Source organism: Candida parapsilosis, contig 006372 (assembly GCF_000182765.1).
Source record: "Candida parapsilosis strain CDC317 annotated contig 006372".
NCBI lineage: Eukaryota > Fungi > Ascomycota > Pichiomycetes > Serinales > Debaryomycetaceae > Lodderomyces > Lodderomyces parapsilosis.
Genome location: NW_023503283.1, coordinates 823,252 through 841,143, shown reverse-complemented (window position 1 = coordinate 841,143; position 17,892 = coordinate 823,252). Strand labels below are relative to the sequence as shown.

The following is a 17,892-nucleotide window of genomic DNA, read 5'->3' as shown; positions in this document are numbered from 1 at the left end:
AAATTACATTTTTTTATTCATCAACACCGTCGTGTAGCGCAATTTACAATCATTAAAATTTATCAAATCTCATCCTGTTAGATTTGCTGCATCTGTTCTGTGATCCTACATCGAGGGCCACATTCGCTTTAAGTAAAAGGGTTTCGATAAAGACATAATGATGTCCAGCACAAAGCAGCTGCGAATGTTTTAACAGCAATCTTAACTCACCAACAAAGCAATTCTCAGAGAATTCGTTTTTAGTGACAATGTGGTGAATCATCACCTTGTATTCAAACAAACTTATGTCTAGATCATTCGGTAGCGCAGGATTTTCCTTCGATGCGCATCACGTTTTATTTTATTTTTTTCTTATTCTCTAATAGAGAGTCTTGATTTTTACAACCAACTTTTTAGCAACAACATTCGCTATATAACCTAGTATCAACGGATACTAATTCCTCTACTATAAGTCATGAGTTCTGCATCTTTGATCAGCAAATACATTGGTCAAGATAAACAATTGGAAATTATCGACAATCTTTCTACGAACTTAACTAACAATGACGACGATGTGGATATTTTGGTGGAACTCTTGCACGAAGTGGAGATTAACGACAAGAGTCTTGCAGTTCTATCAGAGTACTGTCACCAACATTTACTTGATAGAGAATACATTGACTCCATGTCCAAGTTAATCAATGCATTGCCCAAATTGGAGGATCAAATACTTGATCAAGCTACGCATTTTACTCAACTATACATCCACAAACACAAATCTGATTTTGGATTGACTTATTATCAGTCTTTCAACTTAAAGGGTGATATAAAAGAGGACCGTGATATTTCCGAAGTGGACTTAAATGTTTTATTTGCTTTATTGAGCAAGATATTTCAAAAACAAACTCATGAATCAATTCTCCTCATAGATCATTTACTTTTGTTATTGTTGGGAATTGATGAGAAACCGGTATCAAATGAGGCACTGAATTTGTTGAGATGGCGAATCAAGTTGTTGCTGAATGATCCAAATCAGTTTGACTTGATTTGGAAAGTCATACTCACATTAGAGTCGTCAGAGTCATCATACCAGCAATCATCAGCACTCACGCTTTGGTTGAGGTATCTCAATAGTAGCAATGACTTACAGAACAATACCGATTACCAAAGTTTCTTGCAAACAAACAAGTACTGGGCTGTTCTTCAATCGGGCTTAACAAGTACTATTCATGAACATAGGAAATTTTCTGCATCCATTCTACAGTTGTCAATCAAATCCATCAATAGTGATTTCAACAATGATTTTATCAAATGGGAAAAGAGTCAAACTGGGGCTTATTTGAATGAATGGGCAAGATACGTCACTCTTTATGAAATTTTGGCGATTGACACATCACTCCATCAAGCTGAAGCAGGATTCATCGACATTACCGGATTGATATCCCCCAATTCGTTGATCAAACCATCATGGGGCTGGTGTTTATTATCAACTGGGTTTACTGCAACCATTGACTCAGTTAGAAAGCTCATCATTAGATTGTTATTGTCGATACCTTTGCAAAATTTGTACCTCATCAAAGACGCATTACCTATCTTGGAGAAATCTTTTTTGACTAACTTGATGGTTGCCGCTAATATGAATGTGAAGGTAATTAACGGGAAAGTCCAGTGCCCTTTTGCTTACCAATTGAAAGATTTGATCACCAACATGGTGAAAAACTTGAAGGACGAAAGAGATATGCAAGCTGTTGCTGCATCTATCTTACGTGTTTGTGCCGATTTCAAACACAACTTTTCTCCTACAAGAATTTTGATAATGAATGGATTGGTCGAAGGGTTGCGAGAGAAGAAAGTCTTGCAATACGGGGTTCATGATTTGCCATTATTGGAACTCTTTGAAATAAAATCAGAGGGTGCATTACTCGAAACATATAGTCAAACATTAAATTTGCGTTTGTTGCTTAATTTCAAGCCAGACTTGCACAAATTTCTACAATTATTGAACAAGTTCATTAAATTCAATGGATTTACATTGTTGCGTGAAAACTTGAGTCTTTTTGAGAATTACATTGCGGATGATGAGGGATTGGAGGAGTTTCTTGAACGTAGTGACACTGTTGATTTGAAAGTGTCATTACTCAATATCTCAAGTCAGACATTTTATTTGTCAAAAACAGAACCGTTGTTATTGGCCAAGTTGTTAGAATCCGGCTTTAGAAAAGCTACACTAAAGTCGATTGCTGAGGAGCTACAGGAATTGGTAAATCTGGACGATATTGCTGTTGTGGAGTGCCTCTCTAATGCCGACTATACAGAGTTTGATTTTGCAATACCACCACACGACAAGATCCTTCAATTGTGGTCTCAAATTGAGAAAGACTTGCAATCAAAAGATTTAACAACCCTAAGCAATGTTTACTTCAAGATGAAACTTTTTAATAACGTCTTTTTAAATTCCAATTTTCAATTTGAAGATCCAAAGGTTCTAGTTAATCTCAAGAATAACTTGCTAACAAATACCGATGAAATGACTAAAATGGATAAATTTTTTTACAAGATCAAGGACAGGATTGATGGAGAATACTACACTACATTACAAACCAGCTTTCAAAAAAATTCCACATTTTTCCCAGCTGCTTTCAACACGTTTGATTCTAGCTCTTCCAGTTATAGCGGAAACTATGCCATGGTAAAGTTGATTCAACACCATCTTGAAACATCATCAGAGGTGCACCAAGATATTGAAATTGTTGGTTTCCTTTCTCAATTATGGTTCGGAGTAGTTGAATCGGGTAGATTGCATCTAAGCCAAAGGGATTTGCAGCTTTCCATAATAAAAACATTATTGCATCCACAAATCATTTACCATCACGAATCTGCATCACAGTTGAGGTTATTGTGCTTATCAGTATTGGAACATTCGAGGACAAGACGTAGTTTATTACCAGCACTCACTCAAGCTTTAGTAAATGCTCAGCTATCCAACCAAGAGCAATTTGAAAAACTAGAATGGTTGCCCGAAGTTTTGGTCAGTGGGTTCTTGGTTTATCAAGCAAAGACGTCGTATTTCAAGGTGGTTGAGGTTTTGGCGGATATATACGACAAGCAGGTGTCATTAAATACGCCATCCAACATCTACCAAGACGCATATGGACCGGAAGAAGTGAGTTCAAGGGTTAACCTCATGGCCATATTCAATTCGATTCAATCCACTGATTTTGCGCAAAGTATCTACAATTACATTGTTAAAAATGAAGATAAGTATTCCCTTTTCAATCCACTTCGTACTACTGATAGTTTTGAGGAATGGAATCGTTTACAACTTTACACGATTTTGAACTCACTTGTTGACAAGATTGAGATTGATTTTGATCTTGTTCTTCAGCGTATATCAACCGAGCCAAGTCCATTAGTGAGAATGTATATTGAATGGATTCTTGCGTACAATTTGCTTCATAATGAAGAATGGACGAAGAGAATTTTTGATGAGTTGACAACCAACATGAGTAATTTGAAACCAGCAGTTGCAACATCTTATTTACGAATTTTGTTTCTCATGATTTGCAAATTTGATTCAACTAAAGAAGGTGAAGTCTTGACGAAATTTATCAACATTGTTGTCCCAGGAGCAACTTCACTGAAGAAATTGATTCGTCATTTTTCACTATCTTTAGTCCTTTCCATTCAAAATGAAATCTCCAAGAAAGATTTACCAATAGATGCTAACGTCAAGAGCATAATTGCCAATTTGCACCACTCAGCCACAACTTCAGACTCATTTGGTCAATTCAGGAGTGGTGATGCATTGCTTTGGGATATTGTCAATGACTTGACTTTGGTGGCATTGGCTGGAGGAATTGTACTACGTTTAACCGACCGAGATGATATTGATTTCATAACTGAAGCACAATTTAAGGAGAATTTATCACAATCACAAATTGCTCATTTGAGGCATCCAGTTGGCCATGACGAGAAGGATATTTGGACTGCACAACAACTCATGAAAAAGAAACCAATAATTTCCCCTATCGAGTCCGTAACTCAATCACAGCCCTTACAAACAAAAAGTGGTGCATGGAATGCAATAATGGATGTGGATAACAACACCAGTGTTAGCAAGGAGCTCATGCGGAGTGATCTAATTGTGGTTGCATCGCTTGTCGATAAACCTCCAAATTTGGGTGGTATTTGCCGATTAAGTGATGTATTGGGAGCTGGATTATTAACAATTCATGACATGTCAATAAGCAAGCATCCACAATTCAAAAACGTTGCAGTTACTGCTGATCAATGGATGCCAATGATTGAAGTTATACCAGAAAATATTAGAGACTATTTATTAGAGAAAAAGAAGGAAGGGTATACTTTGATTGGGCTCGAACAAACTGATCAGTCAGTGGAGTTAAACAATGATTTGAAGTTTCCTCAAAAGTCATTGATCTTGTTAGGTAGAGAAAGAGAAGGTATACCAGGGGATTTATTAGCCGAACTTGATTTTTGTGTGGAGATCAAACAAGTTGGTATTGTTAGATCAATGAATATTCAAACAGCAACAGCAATAATTGTTCATGCGTATTCCTCGCAACACTGTTAAAGGTGAGGAAAGAGCGTAAATACGTTTATTTTTATCCAAATAGAACATAGAACTTTATTAGAATATAGTCACTTCACCCTGATCACTCTCTTGCTGAACCAATGTATCCAAAGCTTTGATGATGGCTGGACAATATTGATTACATAAGGTAACACATTGTATCAATACCGATTTATTCAATCCTTTAAAATTGGAGTTGTTTGAATTTATAGCAAAATTTCCATTGGTTATAGGAGTAATGACTTTGTTATTGTAAAAACTGACAACAACACCATTTTCCAAAACTTGTTCTTCTTCAACTGATGGATCAAAAATCAAATTTTTACCAACGACACCAATAGCAATAAAAATGGGTGGTTTGAACACACTTCCTATACCCTTATCCATCATTATTTCTTCAATTGTCCTTGAATTATCCCAATCATCGGAAAATGTAGGATATTCAGCCACTTGTAAATCATTGGGGTCACTAACTAATAATGGCAATCTTGTAGTTTTCAAAGCCAAATAAGTTGCCAAACTTATTAAACTTAATGGACTAGACAGGTGACTAATAATTACGCAATCGATGAACAATTTGAATGCATACCGTGATGTTAACTGTAAAACCAAATGAGGGAAATTCTGATATAATAAGTTGATCAATTGAAATTTCAAATTGGATATGTAGTTGGAATCGTCTCGATATCCAGAGATGTCAACATCAACATCAATTAGATTGGATAAAGAGTCACAGTTGGATACATCTGGGTCGATAGGTACCACTTTGGCCTTGATGCTAATTATACATTCACTTCCTTCCAGTAACCTAATTCTTGATGATCCATTGGATCCAGGTAAAAACGATGTTGTTGCTTCTAGAGGTCTGTATTGGTGAACTGAACGAGAGTCTGGTCTTATTACTGAAGACAGACTTAATGAATCGTATAGATATTGTTTTTCAGCAGGAGATAGTAGCATGATGATGAAGGGTGTGTAGTAGTAGGTGTGTTTAGGCGTCTCTTCTCATTTGCGGCTTTCTATCCTTTTTTTTTTGTTCCTCTTTCAGTTCCATCGCATTGGAAATTTTTCATGTCGGTAATTGCTGCGAAAAAAGGAGTACGAATGTTTGTAGCATCATACCTGTCATACTACTTTGTCACTATTTGCCATTTAATGTAAAAGAAGATGAAGACATATTGTGGTTCTGTAGTATGCAATAATACACTTGAGCCATTGATAACAAGTAAAGAAATATAGGGAGGCAGGCATCTCTTTCTTCTGAGGATACAAGAGGGTCACTGAACTGTATCGAAAGTCAAAGGTAGAGATCAATCGAACCTAATTTCACCAACACAACCAAAGACTTACTACTTAAGGGAAACATTTGGTGGTAACAACTAAACCGTGAAATATGGCTGACAACATCGCTACCAAATTGCACTTTTCTTTTTTTTTTTCTTTGCTCTTTGTAAAAACAACATCGAGAGAAAGTAGAGATACTACTGCTCTAGTCTCAACCTAACGAAACCCAAGATACCGTCAACTCTATTTATCTTATGTCAACCCTTTTCAATCGTCAACCACAGACTCAATTTCTTTACCCTGGAAATGGGAGTCAGTTATCCTATCAGCAACAGCAGCATCAGCAGCAGCAACCACAACCACAACCACAACAACCACCACAACAACAACCACCACAACAACAACAGCTTCAACAACAACAGCTTCAACAACAATCGTCCAACCAACCTCAGCTTTTTCAACAACAACAACAAGAACAACCCGCGTGGCTACAGTCTCAACACAATCACAAAAAGAGAATTATTCCTAACCACTTAGTACCTCACAAAAAGCTGAATTTCCAAATAAGCGCACCAGGTACCTCCAAAAACAAAAGCAATAATGAATCCCAATCATCAATGCTAGTATCCAACGACCAATTCAATGTAGTTTCGTTTGGAAACAACAGAAGAAACACTATAACAAATGGTAATATGCTAGACAGGGCAAACACAAGCTTAAGTGCGTTATTCGAATCAGTTGGAGGAGATTTAAGTCGATTCGACGATTCTATGAATGAAAGTTTTAAAAACGATGATGGTGTGGTTGAAAGTTTGGATGCGCCTACAGATGCGCCACCTTTAAAGTCTGTTTATGACTTGGATGAGGATACATTTGGGGTAAATAAACCCACTAAAAAACAGTCAGATCTCATCAGTAAAGATCCAAAAGAGTTTAACAACTTGTTCAAACGTTTTGAAGCAAGAGATGGTAAAGCTGAGAGGGAAAAAAGGGAAGACAAGACAAAGAGTGTAGTTGATGTGTCTGAAAATGCAATTATTGTGTTTGGATACCCAGAAAATACTTCAGTACAAATCATTCAATATTTCAAACAATTTGGTACGATTCTTGAAAATTTCACCGATCTTTCTTCAGGAAATGAAGCGTGGAACCTATTGAGCAATCTTGAGAAGAAGAAGAAAAATGTCAGTATCTATACCGGCACCAACTGGATAAAAATTACCTACGACAATCATAATTCAGCATTGAATGCATTACAAGAGAATGGTTGTATATTCAATGGCAACTTGCTTGGTGTTGTCCCATATCACAAAAGTGTCATTGACAAATTGGAGAAGAAGAAGGTGTTTGTGAATGAAGATATTGGAAACGGTAACTTATCAATGCCATTAAAATCAGTATTTGAGCAGGAAAAGAAATCAAGTGGGATTGAGAATCAAGTAATCACCCCTCCATCTTCATCTTCTCCATCAGGAGCAAACAAATCAACTTATGTGAACTCACTAAACCCTAAAGAAGAATCTCATTATTTTGTATCCTCAAAAGATAAGAAAGATGAGAGTAAAAACGACGAGCAAAAGAAACCAAAATTGAGTGTATTAAAGACTTTATCAAACTATATATTTGGATTTCATGATTTATAGACAAGTTAATAGATTGCAATATATCTTAAGAGCCACTGACTGGACTGTGCTTTTTGCATTTTTTTTTTTGACCTCACCTCCAGCCTTGTCTCCTACTAGAATCAGCAGGTCGAGAAGGAGATGGACTGCGATAGAATACGGAGCTTCTATTTGGTGATGGCGATCGATGAAATGAAGGCGAGCTATGTAAACTTGAATGACCAATACTGTCTCTTCTCGGATGACTTAAATCGGGTTTGCCAGGTGATAGTCTTTGTGGACTCAATCGATGATTTAATGTACTTCTGTTGGGACTTGGCGACCTATTGTAACTGGCGTTGTTAGAGTATCGTGAGGGACTAGGACTTTGCATGCGACCGAAAGATGAGTGTTGTTGTCCTTGAAAAAGTGTCGAAGAAGCATATTCAGGAACCCTTCGAAAAGCAAATGGTGGAAGCGCCTGCATCTCTGTGTGATCGTAAATACTCGATTGACGACTGGACAATCGACTTATTGGCCGGCTATGGGATTTGCTTCCGTGTCTGTAAAATTCCTCTTGATACGTTATAGGTTTTGCCTGCTTTTCATCACCCTCCACAAATTCTTTCACCTCCTTTCCCTTTGAATCATGCGTCGTAAACACTTTCAGTTTTGTGAATGTATATGGTTGGTGATTCACTAATACTGACGAGTATAATGGTCCCAATGTAGCATCCACCATTGCATCCTTTTTCAATATATTTGTCTTCGGCTTGACAAACTTGTTATTAAACTCACTAAATGTCTCTTGGTAAATAATCTGTTTGTCTTGAATTAACCCTAAGAAGCAATCGATCAACTTGTAATTGGAAACTGAAACGACAAGTATCAATCCGATGATACTCAATGATGAAAATTGTAAGGTGAAATTGCCGATAATAAAGCTATTAATTGGGTTCAAACCAACGTACAAGTACAATGAAAACTTGGAAGGTTGCCATACTCGTAATTGCCAAGATTCACCATCCTCTATCGCGTTTGTATCATCCACTGTATCCTCTTCTTCATTCTCATTCTCAGGGTCTTTTGAGAAGAGCTCAACAATATAGTATAACAACAAGTACAAATATGATTCTCGATTAGCAGGATGGACAGTCGATTTATATTTTGGTTTCGTCTTGTGATATAAAAGTTGATAATCTTTCTTGCTAGTGAATATCAAAAACATATTCAATAAGGATACAAATACAATGATGCTTTGAAAAACATTGAATATCCACATTATGGTGTTTGTAGTTGAGGTACTAATCTCATAGTCATGCAATTGTCGTCCAGAATTAATTAATGACTTCGTATTTTCATATTGGTAGTAGTTTGAATCGAATAGTATATTTTTTGATCGTTTGTTTATTGAGTTGTAATACGACAATATTGATTGTATAACAAATGACAATGAACATATACCAATACCAGTGGGTAATCCGATTGACACTGCATATTCATCCCAATCAATTGATAATCGCAATTCATTTAAATATAAATAAAAGTCAAATGGGAAGGACTGCAACTTGGATATTAGAGACTGTCTTCGAATCAATCTTTTTGTTGATGACATCTGCGGCGGTGACCCTTCTGCGAAGCCAGTTTGTATTGTATGTTGTAGGAAGATGTTATGATGATGAAAATGTGTTTTTGTTTTTAAACTCCACAAAATGTGAAAACAAAACGAAAACGCGGTTTAAGCCTTTTCCACAAACACAGTGCCTGCATAGTTTAGGCTTCAACAAATAACCATGACTGATGATAATTATTTGAACACACAACAACAAAAGAATATGAAACTACATGCCAATATAGAGAAGCTTATGAGGGAGAACAATGTTGAAGATTTGGCATTTTTGAGTCCTTTGAATGAAGATAATAAGCCACAACAAACTCTCCCTCCAAGTCTTACCAGGCACAAGAATGAATTTCAATCAAAGTTGGAGTCGATAAACAAGGTCAAACTACCGAGTAAAGTAGAATTAAAGCTGAAGAGATTGAACGCAGATTCTAATCGATTGAACTCTCTGTTACCAAAGGAGGCCAGTCCGAGAAAACAGTTGGTCATTGAAGAAGAGAATAAAAAGCTAAAGATGGAGGTTGACAATTTAAACAGGATGATTGATTCATTGAAAAAATCCATTACAGCAAAGGATCAAGAGAGAAAAGAATTGAGTGAAGAGTTCAAGGATAAAGAGAGACGAATGTTTAAAGATCACGATTCCAACTTAGCTAGATTGAAGAGGGAGTACGATCACAGGATTCAAAACCTACAGCTCAAGATTGACGAGAAGAGTGAAAAAGAAGTCCAGCTATCGCATAGATTGGATCGTATTAAAGAAGAAAGTTTAGTTAAGGACTCAATTATCCAAAAGTTGAACGAAGAGGTTGTGAAAAAGGAAAACGACTACAAGAAATTGATGGATAACGGAAGGTATACAAAGGAAAGTCTCGGAGAAGATTCACGAGGCAGAAAATTTGATGACGACGAAGAGGAGTTGTACCAAGAGCAAAATGATGAAAGCTGTGATCAAGATACATATTTGGATGTGAAGGCAAGATTAGAAGCGAAGCACAAACGCAATGAAGCTATTGTCAATCACGTTTTGATCAAGAATGAAAGTGACGGATTGGACGATGACGCAAACTCCATATCTGGTAAAGCACGATCCACACGATTCTCTCCTATGGAAACAATGCCAGGTTCTGAAAGTTTGTAACATGTGTGTGGGAAGGATCCATAGCTCCTTGTTTGTGATGGACCCACGTTTGTTAAGTCAGGGTGTATAGAGAATCATTCATATTACATGTAGAGTATTATCACAAATAATGGAAATTGCAATGCAGTAGAGCGAAGAAGACAAAAAAAAAAGCACACACACACACCAACACAATACCAAAAGTACACATCACTTCAGCTCTAATTGCCTCACACGATGGCTCCTCGATCACAAGATCCGATGCTTTCAGACGGCTCAGTCAGTATTTACGGGCAATTTGCGAAAGTTTTGGAGCATCAACTACCTAAATTGAGGTCCCATGAGGACAATTCATTCGACGATTCAATTCTTCAAGATCGTGTACACCAACTTTTTGAGATTGTCCAACAGTTTAGCGCTATAGCATCAGAAAAGGCATTTAAAGTAAAAGAAGAGGAAGTGTACAATGGAGTTTCCTCACCCGAAGAGTTCGAGAATTGGGAGCTTGAAATGAAGTTATGGAGATTAGTGGAAAAGTTGTACATCACACGTTTGATTCCTAATGAGCTGGAGCAAGAGCAAAAGCTTGAAGAGTTGACAAGCATATTGCGTTGGTTACAAGACAACACTCCAGATGTATTGATCCCTGATAGCGAGGATAATTTGAATCCTCGAAACAAGTGGTCATACACTAGGATCGCTGTTAGCACTGCACAGTATAAACCATTAGTTGGAAAAGATATCGATCTTGATTTAGTAGAAAACCTTGATGTTGATGCACTATTGAGAACTGATCAAAGAATTGAGCCAGCTGATGAAGAGAAGGACGCAGAGATTTTTGAGGTTATTTACAAGTTTGTTCTTTTAGGACATATTAAAAGTGCAATAGATTATGCTAAAGATACTGGTAATTTTGCAATGGCACTCATTCTTACAGGAGGGTTGGATGACAGTGATGACATGAGCGATACCTTACAGCAGAGTAAGATGGTTAAGTCAACTTGGATCAAACTTGTTTACAAGTTGTCTCAGAACCCACGATTAAGTCAATTCGAGAGGTTGATCTACACGTACTTGAGTGGAGGCGATATTAGTGGCAATTTGGAAATTGCATCGGCCTCTTATGATGAGTACATGAATGTTTTGATTAATCAGCTCCTCGTGTATCAATATTTAAAAAATGAGAAGCACAAATCAGTTGATAATATTCACATACCGCCTCCACAAGCAAAATCTACAAAGGATGTCTTGACAATTGTATCCTCAGCCGCTGGAACGAATGCACAAAAGGAGAGCACACACCTTATCAGAAACATATCAGCCTCTGTGATGATCAATGAAGTTGAATCATTGATCAAAAATGTGAACAAAAACACCGATAACAATGTCCTTAGGATTTTGACACACTTGGGAATATTTCTTGCATTAGTGAAGCCATACCAAAACCCAAAAGATTTAGGCAATGCAATCACCGAATATGTGTCAAGATTGTTTGATTCGAACCAAGCCGACTTGGCGCCCCTATATTTGTCACTTATTCCTGATGAAGAAGACGCCAAAAAGGCATACTACTCGATACTTACTGCCATCACTGATAAAGAAGAACGCGCTAGACAGCTACATGTTGCCAAAAAAGTTGCTTCCCTACACGTTGATGACGATACTGTGATTGTAGCAGATGATGCTCCGAAGGAAAAACTTGAAAACGTGTTGAAAAGTATTGTTGAACGGGAGATTGAGGAGACAGCACCTTATTACAAGCAAAGCAATGGTGCAATTGTGATTTTCGATGAAGACCTAGATGATTCGATCAGCAAAGAAGATTCGAGACTATGCAATGCAGTCGATTTGTTCTATGAGAATCGCATGTTCGAGGATGCTATAGAATCAACCATTACTATCATAAGGCGATTTCTCATGATGGGTAAATTGGCAAGTTTGAAAAGATTCTCCAAAGACAAAAATTTCAAAAATCTTGTTTCGGATTACAACGTTCAGAAAATGGGTGCAGAAAATGATGAAATCAGTGAAGATACAAAGCTTGAGTTGATACATTATGAAAATTTTGTTGAAGGGTTGAGATTGTTGAGTCAGTGGAGAAGTTTCCATGCTGGCCTGAGCACTTATGATGGATCAACAGTGGAGGCGTCACTCAATAAAACCACTAAGCTCATGACAAACTTGGTTTCGAGTTGGCTTAAAGATTTCCTGGATCCCATGTTGATGGAGTTTAGAACTTTATACGTGCCTTACTTGATTATTGAGTTGATCACAATCTATGAAAACGCTAGAATGAAGGATTGGAAGTATATTAGGTTGGCTTTCAACTTGATTGAGGAAGTTGCTAACGATGGTGTCAATGATTATCTAAAATGCTTTGAAACTAGTGGGAGGTTGCAAGAGTTTTTGGCCAAAGTAGGTCAATTGTCGGCTATTGCCACAGAGCAAGGAAAGCAGGGTTTATACTGTTTATAGGACTACGATTAAGTTATACTAATCTAATTTAATGCAGTTGCCTTCTCATACAACAAGTCCACGACACCCGACAAGTTTTTCACCAAATCTAACGACGCTTCATATGCTCCATCTTTCTTTGGCTCGTCGTAAATAATAAGCCATCCATTACCTTGATCCAAAACTCCATAGAAAACCTTATCCAAAATCATTTGACTCAACTTACCTTCAACTTGCTTGACATTTAATCCAATCACTTTGGCAATATGCTCCAACTCAACACACTCGTATGACTCTATAATTTTCAACAAGTTGACTTGTAACAATTGGTCATACAAAGAATTGAAATGGTTCTTGATAATGTCGTCAGATTTCAATTCTGTTGAGTATTGAATCAAACTGTTTTCAAATTCTTTTAATGATCTGTTGGAGTACGCCACGGCAATTGACTTCATTGCGTCTATGTCCTTTGATTGATATTGAGCCATGTTTTTGTTCTTTAATATGTTATTGACATCGTCAATCAAATTCAACATAATTTTTGACAACAACATATACTTTAAAACCTTAACGGCTGTTTTGGAGTTTTCATCCAGTTGTTGAGAATTGAACCCTTCAAAACTTTCATAGAAATAGGAAAATGCAGTTTTGTAATCCTTGTCTTCCATGTTTAGTATCCCGCTTTGACAATCTAATTCTGCTTGTAACAAAGTCGGGCAGTAAATCGAGTTTGCTGACGTTCTGGCACTGGTTAATGCGGCTTTAGACTTTGCAATATTTCGCAATGCATGGTAGATTTTGCTTTCTAACAATTGGACTTCAACCAACGAGGACTTGTCATCCAACTTTTTGTACTCTCTCAACAACTCATTTATATACTTTAATGCCTCATGGTATTGATGTTTTTGATACAAAAGGTCACTAAGCTTCAATTGCAAACTTTGCCTTAAAAATGATAGTTTCGATTCCATTGCCCAATCAATTGATTGTCTTGTGGCTTCGATCTGAACATCCAATGCATCCGTCAAGTTGTCGAAGTACTCGATCAAAGTCCTAACAATCTTTGCTGTCTTTGACTTGGCGAAATTGCCTAATAACTGCCTGGAGTCTGTTATCACTTGCAATAGTTTTTGAGGTTGATCCAAAGTTCTGTAAATCTTTCCCAATTCTAATATGGCATTCTCTTGAAGTTGCAACACTTTGGCAGACGTGGAAGTTTCTTGTTTTGAATCCTCTAGAATCTTTTTATACTTGGTTTCAGCCACATCAAACTGCTTTTTGTTAACAGCCTCTCTTGCTTCCTCTAGTAATGCTTTATCTGACATCTTGAGTGAATGTTATGCGTGCTTCTGAGATATTGGGTGTGCGTGGTGTTAGCGTGTAGTAGTGGTGTCTTTGTTTTTTCAATTTGCCATCAATTGTTTGAAGTTTTCCACCAAATGAAAAGTTGAAAAGAAAAAATACAATCTACTGTACATACGCCAAATACACACGACCTTTGAAAAATCACCAGAGAGTGAAACTAAGACAAAGAAGCAAAGAGGTCAAATTGGTGAACATGTACACGGTAATCTCCAGGTTTGTCACGTCGTCGCAGAAGCTGCCGCTACTACGCTGCAGTGTGCTCAAGCCTTCAACACTTTTACTGTTTCGTTCATACTCGTCTGATCCATTCCGTGTCAAACAATCTCAACCAAAGAAAGATGCAAAGCCCACTTCCAAGTTTGGCAAATTGGTCAAGTACGTGCAATCCGAGTATTTTCAGGATAAGACTATGCCGAAGATCTATCTCAGTGCTATAATTGTGGCATTCATTCCATTGTATTTTTACATGCGGGATCGTTATTACGAAGACAAACAACTCAAAATCATACGTGAAAAATACGCCAACGATCCCAAGTCCTTAAGTGAGTATGAATACTTAGCTTTAAAGTCGTTAAGCCAGACTGATAAGTTAAGACCATTGGAGCAGAAAAAGTACAAGATCTACCAGCTCATGCGGAAAGAATTTAGACGCAAGAACTTCTTGTCAGGGGAGATGTTTAACCCTAGTCCCGAAGAGTTAGACGACTGGTATCTGAAACAAGCAAGGTTCAGTAGCAAGAAGAAGAAAGCACCTATTTTGCAAGATGTGCTGGAAGAATACAAGGTAAACTCTGACAATTCGTCCATTGCAGCACCTGAAGATACCACCGACTTTTATGACGCCAAGGCAAAAGAATATGACGATGCTGTGAAGTGGGAAGAGCGTGGAATCTTTATGGGTATAAGAAGAAGATGGTTGATGTCGCATGTCAAAGGCGACGTATTGGAAGTTTCTTGTGGAACTGGTAGAAACATCCCATATTTATCTTCGTATATTGAAAAAGTCAGGTCAATTACGTTTCTCGATTCATCAAAGAACATGGTTGAAGTGACAAAGGAAAAATTCGAAAAAGCTTTCCCCAACTTTAAAAAGGTTGCGTTTACACAAGGGAAGGCTGAGGACTTATTGAAAATGGCACCTGACGATAATTCTTTGAAATACGACACCGTTGTAGAGGCTTTTGGTTTGTGCTGCCACGAGGATCCAGTGCAAGTGTTACGAAACATGGCAAAATTGCTTAAACCAGGAGGAAGGATAATTTTGCTTGAACATGGAAGATCAAAATGGGATTTCATCAATAATCATTTAGATTTCAGATCTGAAAAGAGAATGAAGAAATGGAAATGTAGATGGAATTTGGATATCGGCGAGCTAGTTGATGAGGCTAATCTAGACATTACTTTGGAGAAAAGAGCACATTTGAGCACAACTTGGATGTTGGTGTTGAAACGACCAGAAGACCCCATCACTTTGGATGAGAAGCCATTCTTGGATAAGTTGTTTGGAAGAGAATCCAAATCATTTAGAAAGTGATTTTGTATATACGACTTGTAGATAGATGCATCATGGTACAAAATACCTCTATCGTGAAGCATGTGGATGACAGCGTTGTTGTTGAATTGCCTCTGCCCATCAAAGCATTATTCCTCCTTCCTTTTCATCTTCGACAATCTTTGGTTCTGCCTTTTGAGTACTTTTGTCGGTGTTATTTATCTCATCAAGCAATTTTTGCTCCTCCTTCGACTTATCTTCACTACTCATCAACCCTCTCTCTACTAACTCCAGATTAATGCTTTCCACTCGACTGATTTGCTCAAGCAAACTCATCTTGTTTTCTTCGATTGTCTCTGCATATAGTTTGCCATCCTCAGGTGATGTTGCTTCAGCATTTAGCTCGTCAAACAATTCATTGTTTGTCTCAACCAATTTGAGAATGAAATGCCGTTGTTGCTCCTTCTTGGACTCCAATTCAAATTGCAGAACATCTTTAATGGCCTTGCGAAACTGTTCAAGAGTTAAAGTGGGAGGCTCTGACATGATCAATTGTACATGATTGTAGAGACAAAACTTTACAATGTTGGAAGACGTGCAACAATTTTTTGCGACATGAAAATCTTTGGTATCCCATAATGCATCTTGAAACGAGCCGAGTATAACTCCACTATGATCCGACTTATACGAGGGCACCTACTGAGAACTAGACTATACACCACTGCGAATGGAACTGCAGAGACGGTGCTTCCTCAGCTTCACCCGTTGCTAATTCAACGGGCAGCATTTTTGCAGAATGAACATAAAGAATTGGCCAAGAAGTTGGATTCGTACGACCCAGAGCTTCAAATTCAATTTGATAGAATCACCCAAATCATGGACAAATACGAGAAATTCACTTCCCTCAGTGGTGAAATTGCAGAGCTTTTGAAGATAAGAGATCACGAGTTGGTTGAGGAGGCGAAGGCAGAAATGCAATCCTTAGTGCCGCAGTTGCAAGAGTTGTGCAATGAATTGAAGAATAAATTGTTGCCACCAGTAAAGTATGCGGAATGTAAAACAATGATAGAGCTAAGACCTGGAGTTGGTGGTAACGAGGCTAGCTTATTTACAGAAGATTTACTACAAATGTATGTCAATTTCGCCATATTCAAGAATTGGAAGTACAAGATTATATCGACAGGGAAGACCTCAAGCGGCTTTATCAATGAAGCCATCTTGTGTATAGATGAGCCGGGATCATATGACATTCTACGTCACGAAAGTGGTGTACATAGAGTACAAAGAGTACCAGAGACCGAGGCCAAAGGAAGAATCCATACCTCAACAGCAGCTGTGGTTATTCTCCCTAAATTATCTGATGGGAATGAGCAAAGTTTACGTAATGATGAACTCCAATTCAAACCAGGTGAAGTGAGAATTGATACAATGAGAGCTAGTGGAAAAGGTGGTCAGCATGTCAACACCACTGATTCTGCAGTGCGATTGGTTCACATTCCAACAGGCATAATCGTCACCCAACAAGATGAACGATCGCAACCACAGAACAAGGCAAAAGCGTTTGCTATATTGCGTAGTCGTTTGGCAGAACGTGATCGTATAGAAGAGTTGGAAAAGCAAAAGAATCTTCGAACTTCGCAAGTTAAAACTACCGATAGGAGCGACAAGATACGGACTTATAATTATCCACAGAATAGAATCACCGATCACAGATGTGGCTACAGCTTACACGATATTGAGGGATGTATGAAGGGAGAGAAGTTGCAGGATATTATAGATAAGGTGAAGGAAGTGGAGTATAAGGAAAGAATGGACGAAATGGTGAGTTCTCAGTCGAATGGCGATGCAAGTGAGGGGTGAGGATAGATGAGAGTCGCTATGTAAATGAGATGCGGCTGATTCTGTGTAAATAGAGATAAATAATGTAATTGCATAATTTTTGCAAGTATTGACTCTGATCTGGACTCTGATCTGGACTCTGATCTGGACTCTGATCTGGACTCTGATCTGGACTCTGATCTGGACTCTGATTTGGACTCTGATTTGGACTCAATTTTGTTTCAAAATGTCATCTTTTGAAATAATTCCGTTTTCAGATTGTGTAGATTGATCACATCGCGAGCTTACACCAAGTCGAAATTATCAAACATTTTTAATATCAAGGGGGGGAATCTTTGTGGTGGTACTAATTTCTTTCTGTAAAGCGATTGGCCCTATCACAACCTCGGATTACTCAACATAAACTTTCAACAAAAAGTTCTAGTATTAAACTTTGCAAACTAGTTTTGCCATGCGGCGATTCATCAATTATATTTTCTGAAAATAGCACAGCTTATTATAATTTCAATTGAAAAGGGTTGTCCCTCAACCACCAAGCCTTCT

The 17,892-nt window shown here is 37.7% G+C and overlaps 10 protein-coding genes across 10 annotated transcripts; 6 read left to right on the top strand and 4 right to left on the bottom strand. All coding sequences in view use genetic code 12, as the record gives it.

The window, feature by feature from the left end:
• Positions 1-454: 454 nt before the first annotated feature.
• On the top strand, positions 455-4,573 carry CPAR2_403810 (tRNA (guanosine(18)-2'-O)-methyltransferase; the record flags this gene model as incomplete). The annotated part of the gene is made up of 1 exon (XM_036811287.1): positions 455-4,573. The coding sequence occupies one exon, from the start codon at positions 455-457 to the stop codon at positions 4,571-4,573; it is 4,119 nt and encodes a 1,372-aa protein (XP_036667740.1).
• Positions 4,574-4,630: 57 nt separating this feature from the next.
• RRP42 (exosome non-catalytic core subunit) lies at positions 4,631-5,533 on the bottom strand (the record flags this gene model as incomplete). The annotated part of the gene is made up of 1 exon (XM_036811286.1): positions 4,631-5,533. One exon carries the CDS (start codon positions 5,531-5,533, stop codon positions 4,631-4,633), a length of 903 nt encoding a protein of 300 aa, XP_036667739.1.
• Positions 5,534-6,111: 578 nt separating this feature from the next.
• Positions 6,112-7,500, top strand: CPAR2_403790 (FG-nucleoporin; the record flags this gene model as incomplete). The annotated part of the gene is made up of 1 exon (XM_036811285.1): positions 6,112-7,500. One exon carries the CDS (start codon positions 6,112-6,114, stop codon positions 7,498-7,500), a length of 1,389 nt encoding a protein of 462 aa, XP_036667738.1.
• A 73-nt stretch (positions 7,501-7,573) lies between these two features.
• On the bottom strand, positions 7,574-9,073 carry CPAR2_403780 (uncharacterized protein; the record flags this gene model as incomplete). The annotated part of the gene is made up of 1 exon (XM_036811284.1): positions 7,574-9,073. One exon carries the CDS (start codon positions 9,071-9,073, stop codon positions 7,574-7,576), a length of 1,500 nt encoding a protein of 499 aa, XP_036667737.1.
• A 178-nt stretch (positions 9,074-9,251) lies between these two features.
• On the top strand, positions 9,252-10,220 carry CPAR2_403770 (uncharacterized protein; the record flags this gene model as incomplete). The annotated part of the gene is made up of 1 exon (XM_036811283.1): positions 9,252-10,220. One exon carries the CDS (start codon positions 9,252-9,254, stop codon positions 10,218-10,220), a length of 969 nt encoding a protein of 322 aa, XP_036667736.1.
• A 216-nt stretch (positions 10,221-10,436) lies between these two features.
• On the top strand, positions 10,437-12,674 carry NUP84 (Nup84p; the record flags this gene model as incomplete). Its single annotated transcript, XM_036811282.1, has 1 exon — positions 10,437-12,674. One exon carries the CDS (start codon positions 10,437-10,439, stop codon positions 12,672-12,674), a length of 2,238 nt encoding a protein of 745 aa, XP_036667735.1.
• A 23-nt stretch (positions 12,675-12,697) lies between these two features.
• On the bottom strand, positions 12,698-13,978 carry RPN6 (proteasome regulatory particle lid subunit; the record flags this gene model as incomplete). The annotated part of the gene is made up of 1 exon (XM_036811281.1): positions 12,698-13,978. One exon carries the CDS (start codon positions 13,976-13,978, stop codon positions 12,698-12,700), a length of 1,281 nt encoding a protein of 426 aa, XP_036667734.1.
• A 233-nt stretch (positions 13,979-14,211) lies between these two features.
• Positions 14,212-15,552, top strand: CPAR2_403740 (putative RNA methyltransferase; the record flags this gene model as incomplete). Its single annotated transcript, XM_036811280.1, has 1 exon — positions 14,212-15,552. The coding sequence occupies one exon, from the start codon at positions 14,212-14,214 to the stop codon at positions 15,550-15,552; it is 1,341 nt and encodes a 446-aa protein (XP_036667733.1).
• A 99-nt stretch (positions 15,553-15,651) lies between these two features.
• Positions 15,652-16,056, bottom strand: CPAR2_403730 (uncharacterized protein; the record flags this gene model as incomplete). Its single annotated transcript, XM_036811279.1, has 1 exon — positions 15,652-16,056. The coding sequence occupies one exon, from the start codon at positions 16,054-16,056 to the stop codon at positions 15,652-15,654; it is 405 nt and encodes a 134-aa protein (XP_036667732.1).
• Positions 16,057-16,182: 126 nt separating this feature from the next.
• On the top strand, positions 16,183-17,370 carry CPAR2_403720 (uncharacterized protein; the record flags this gene model as incomplete). Its single annotated transcript, XM_036811277.1, has 1 exon — positions 16,183-17,370. The coding sequence occupies one exon, from the start codon at positions 16,183-16,185 to the stop codon at positions 17,368-17,370; it is 1,188 nt and encodes a 395-aa protein (XP_036667731.1).
• Positions 17,371-17,892: the final 522 nt, after the last annotated feature.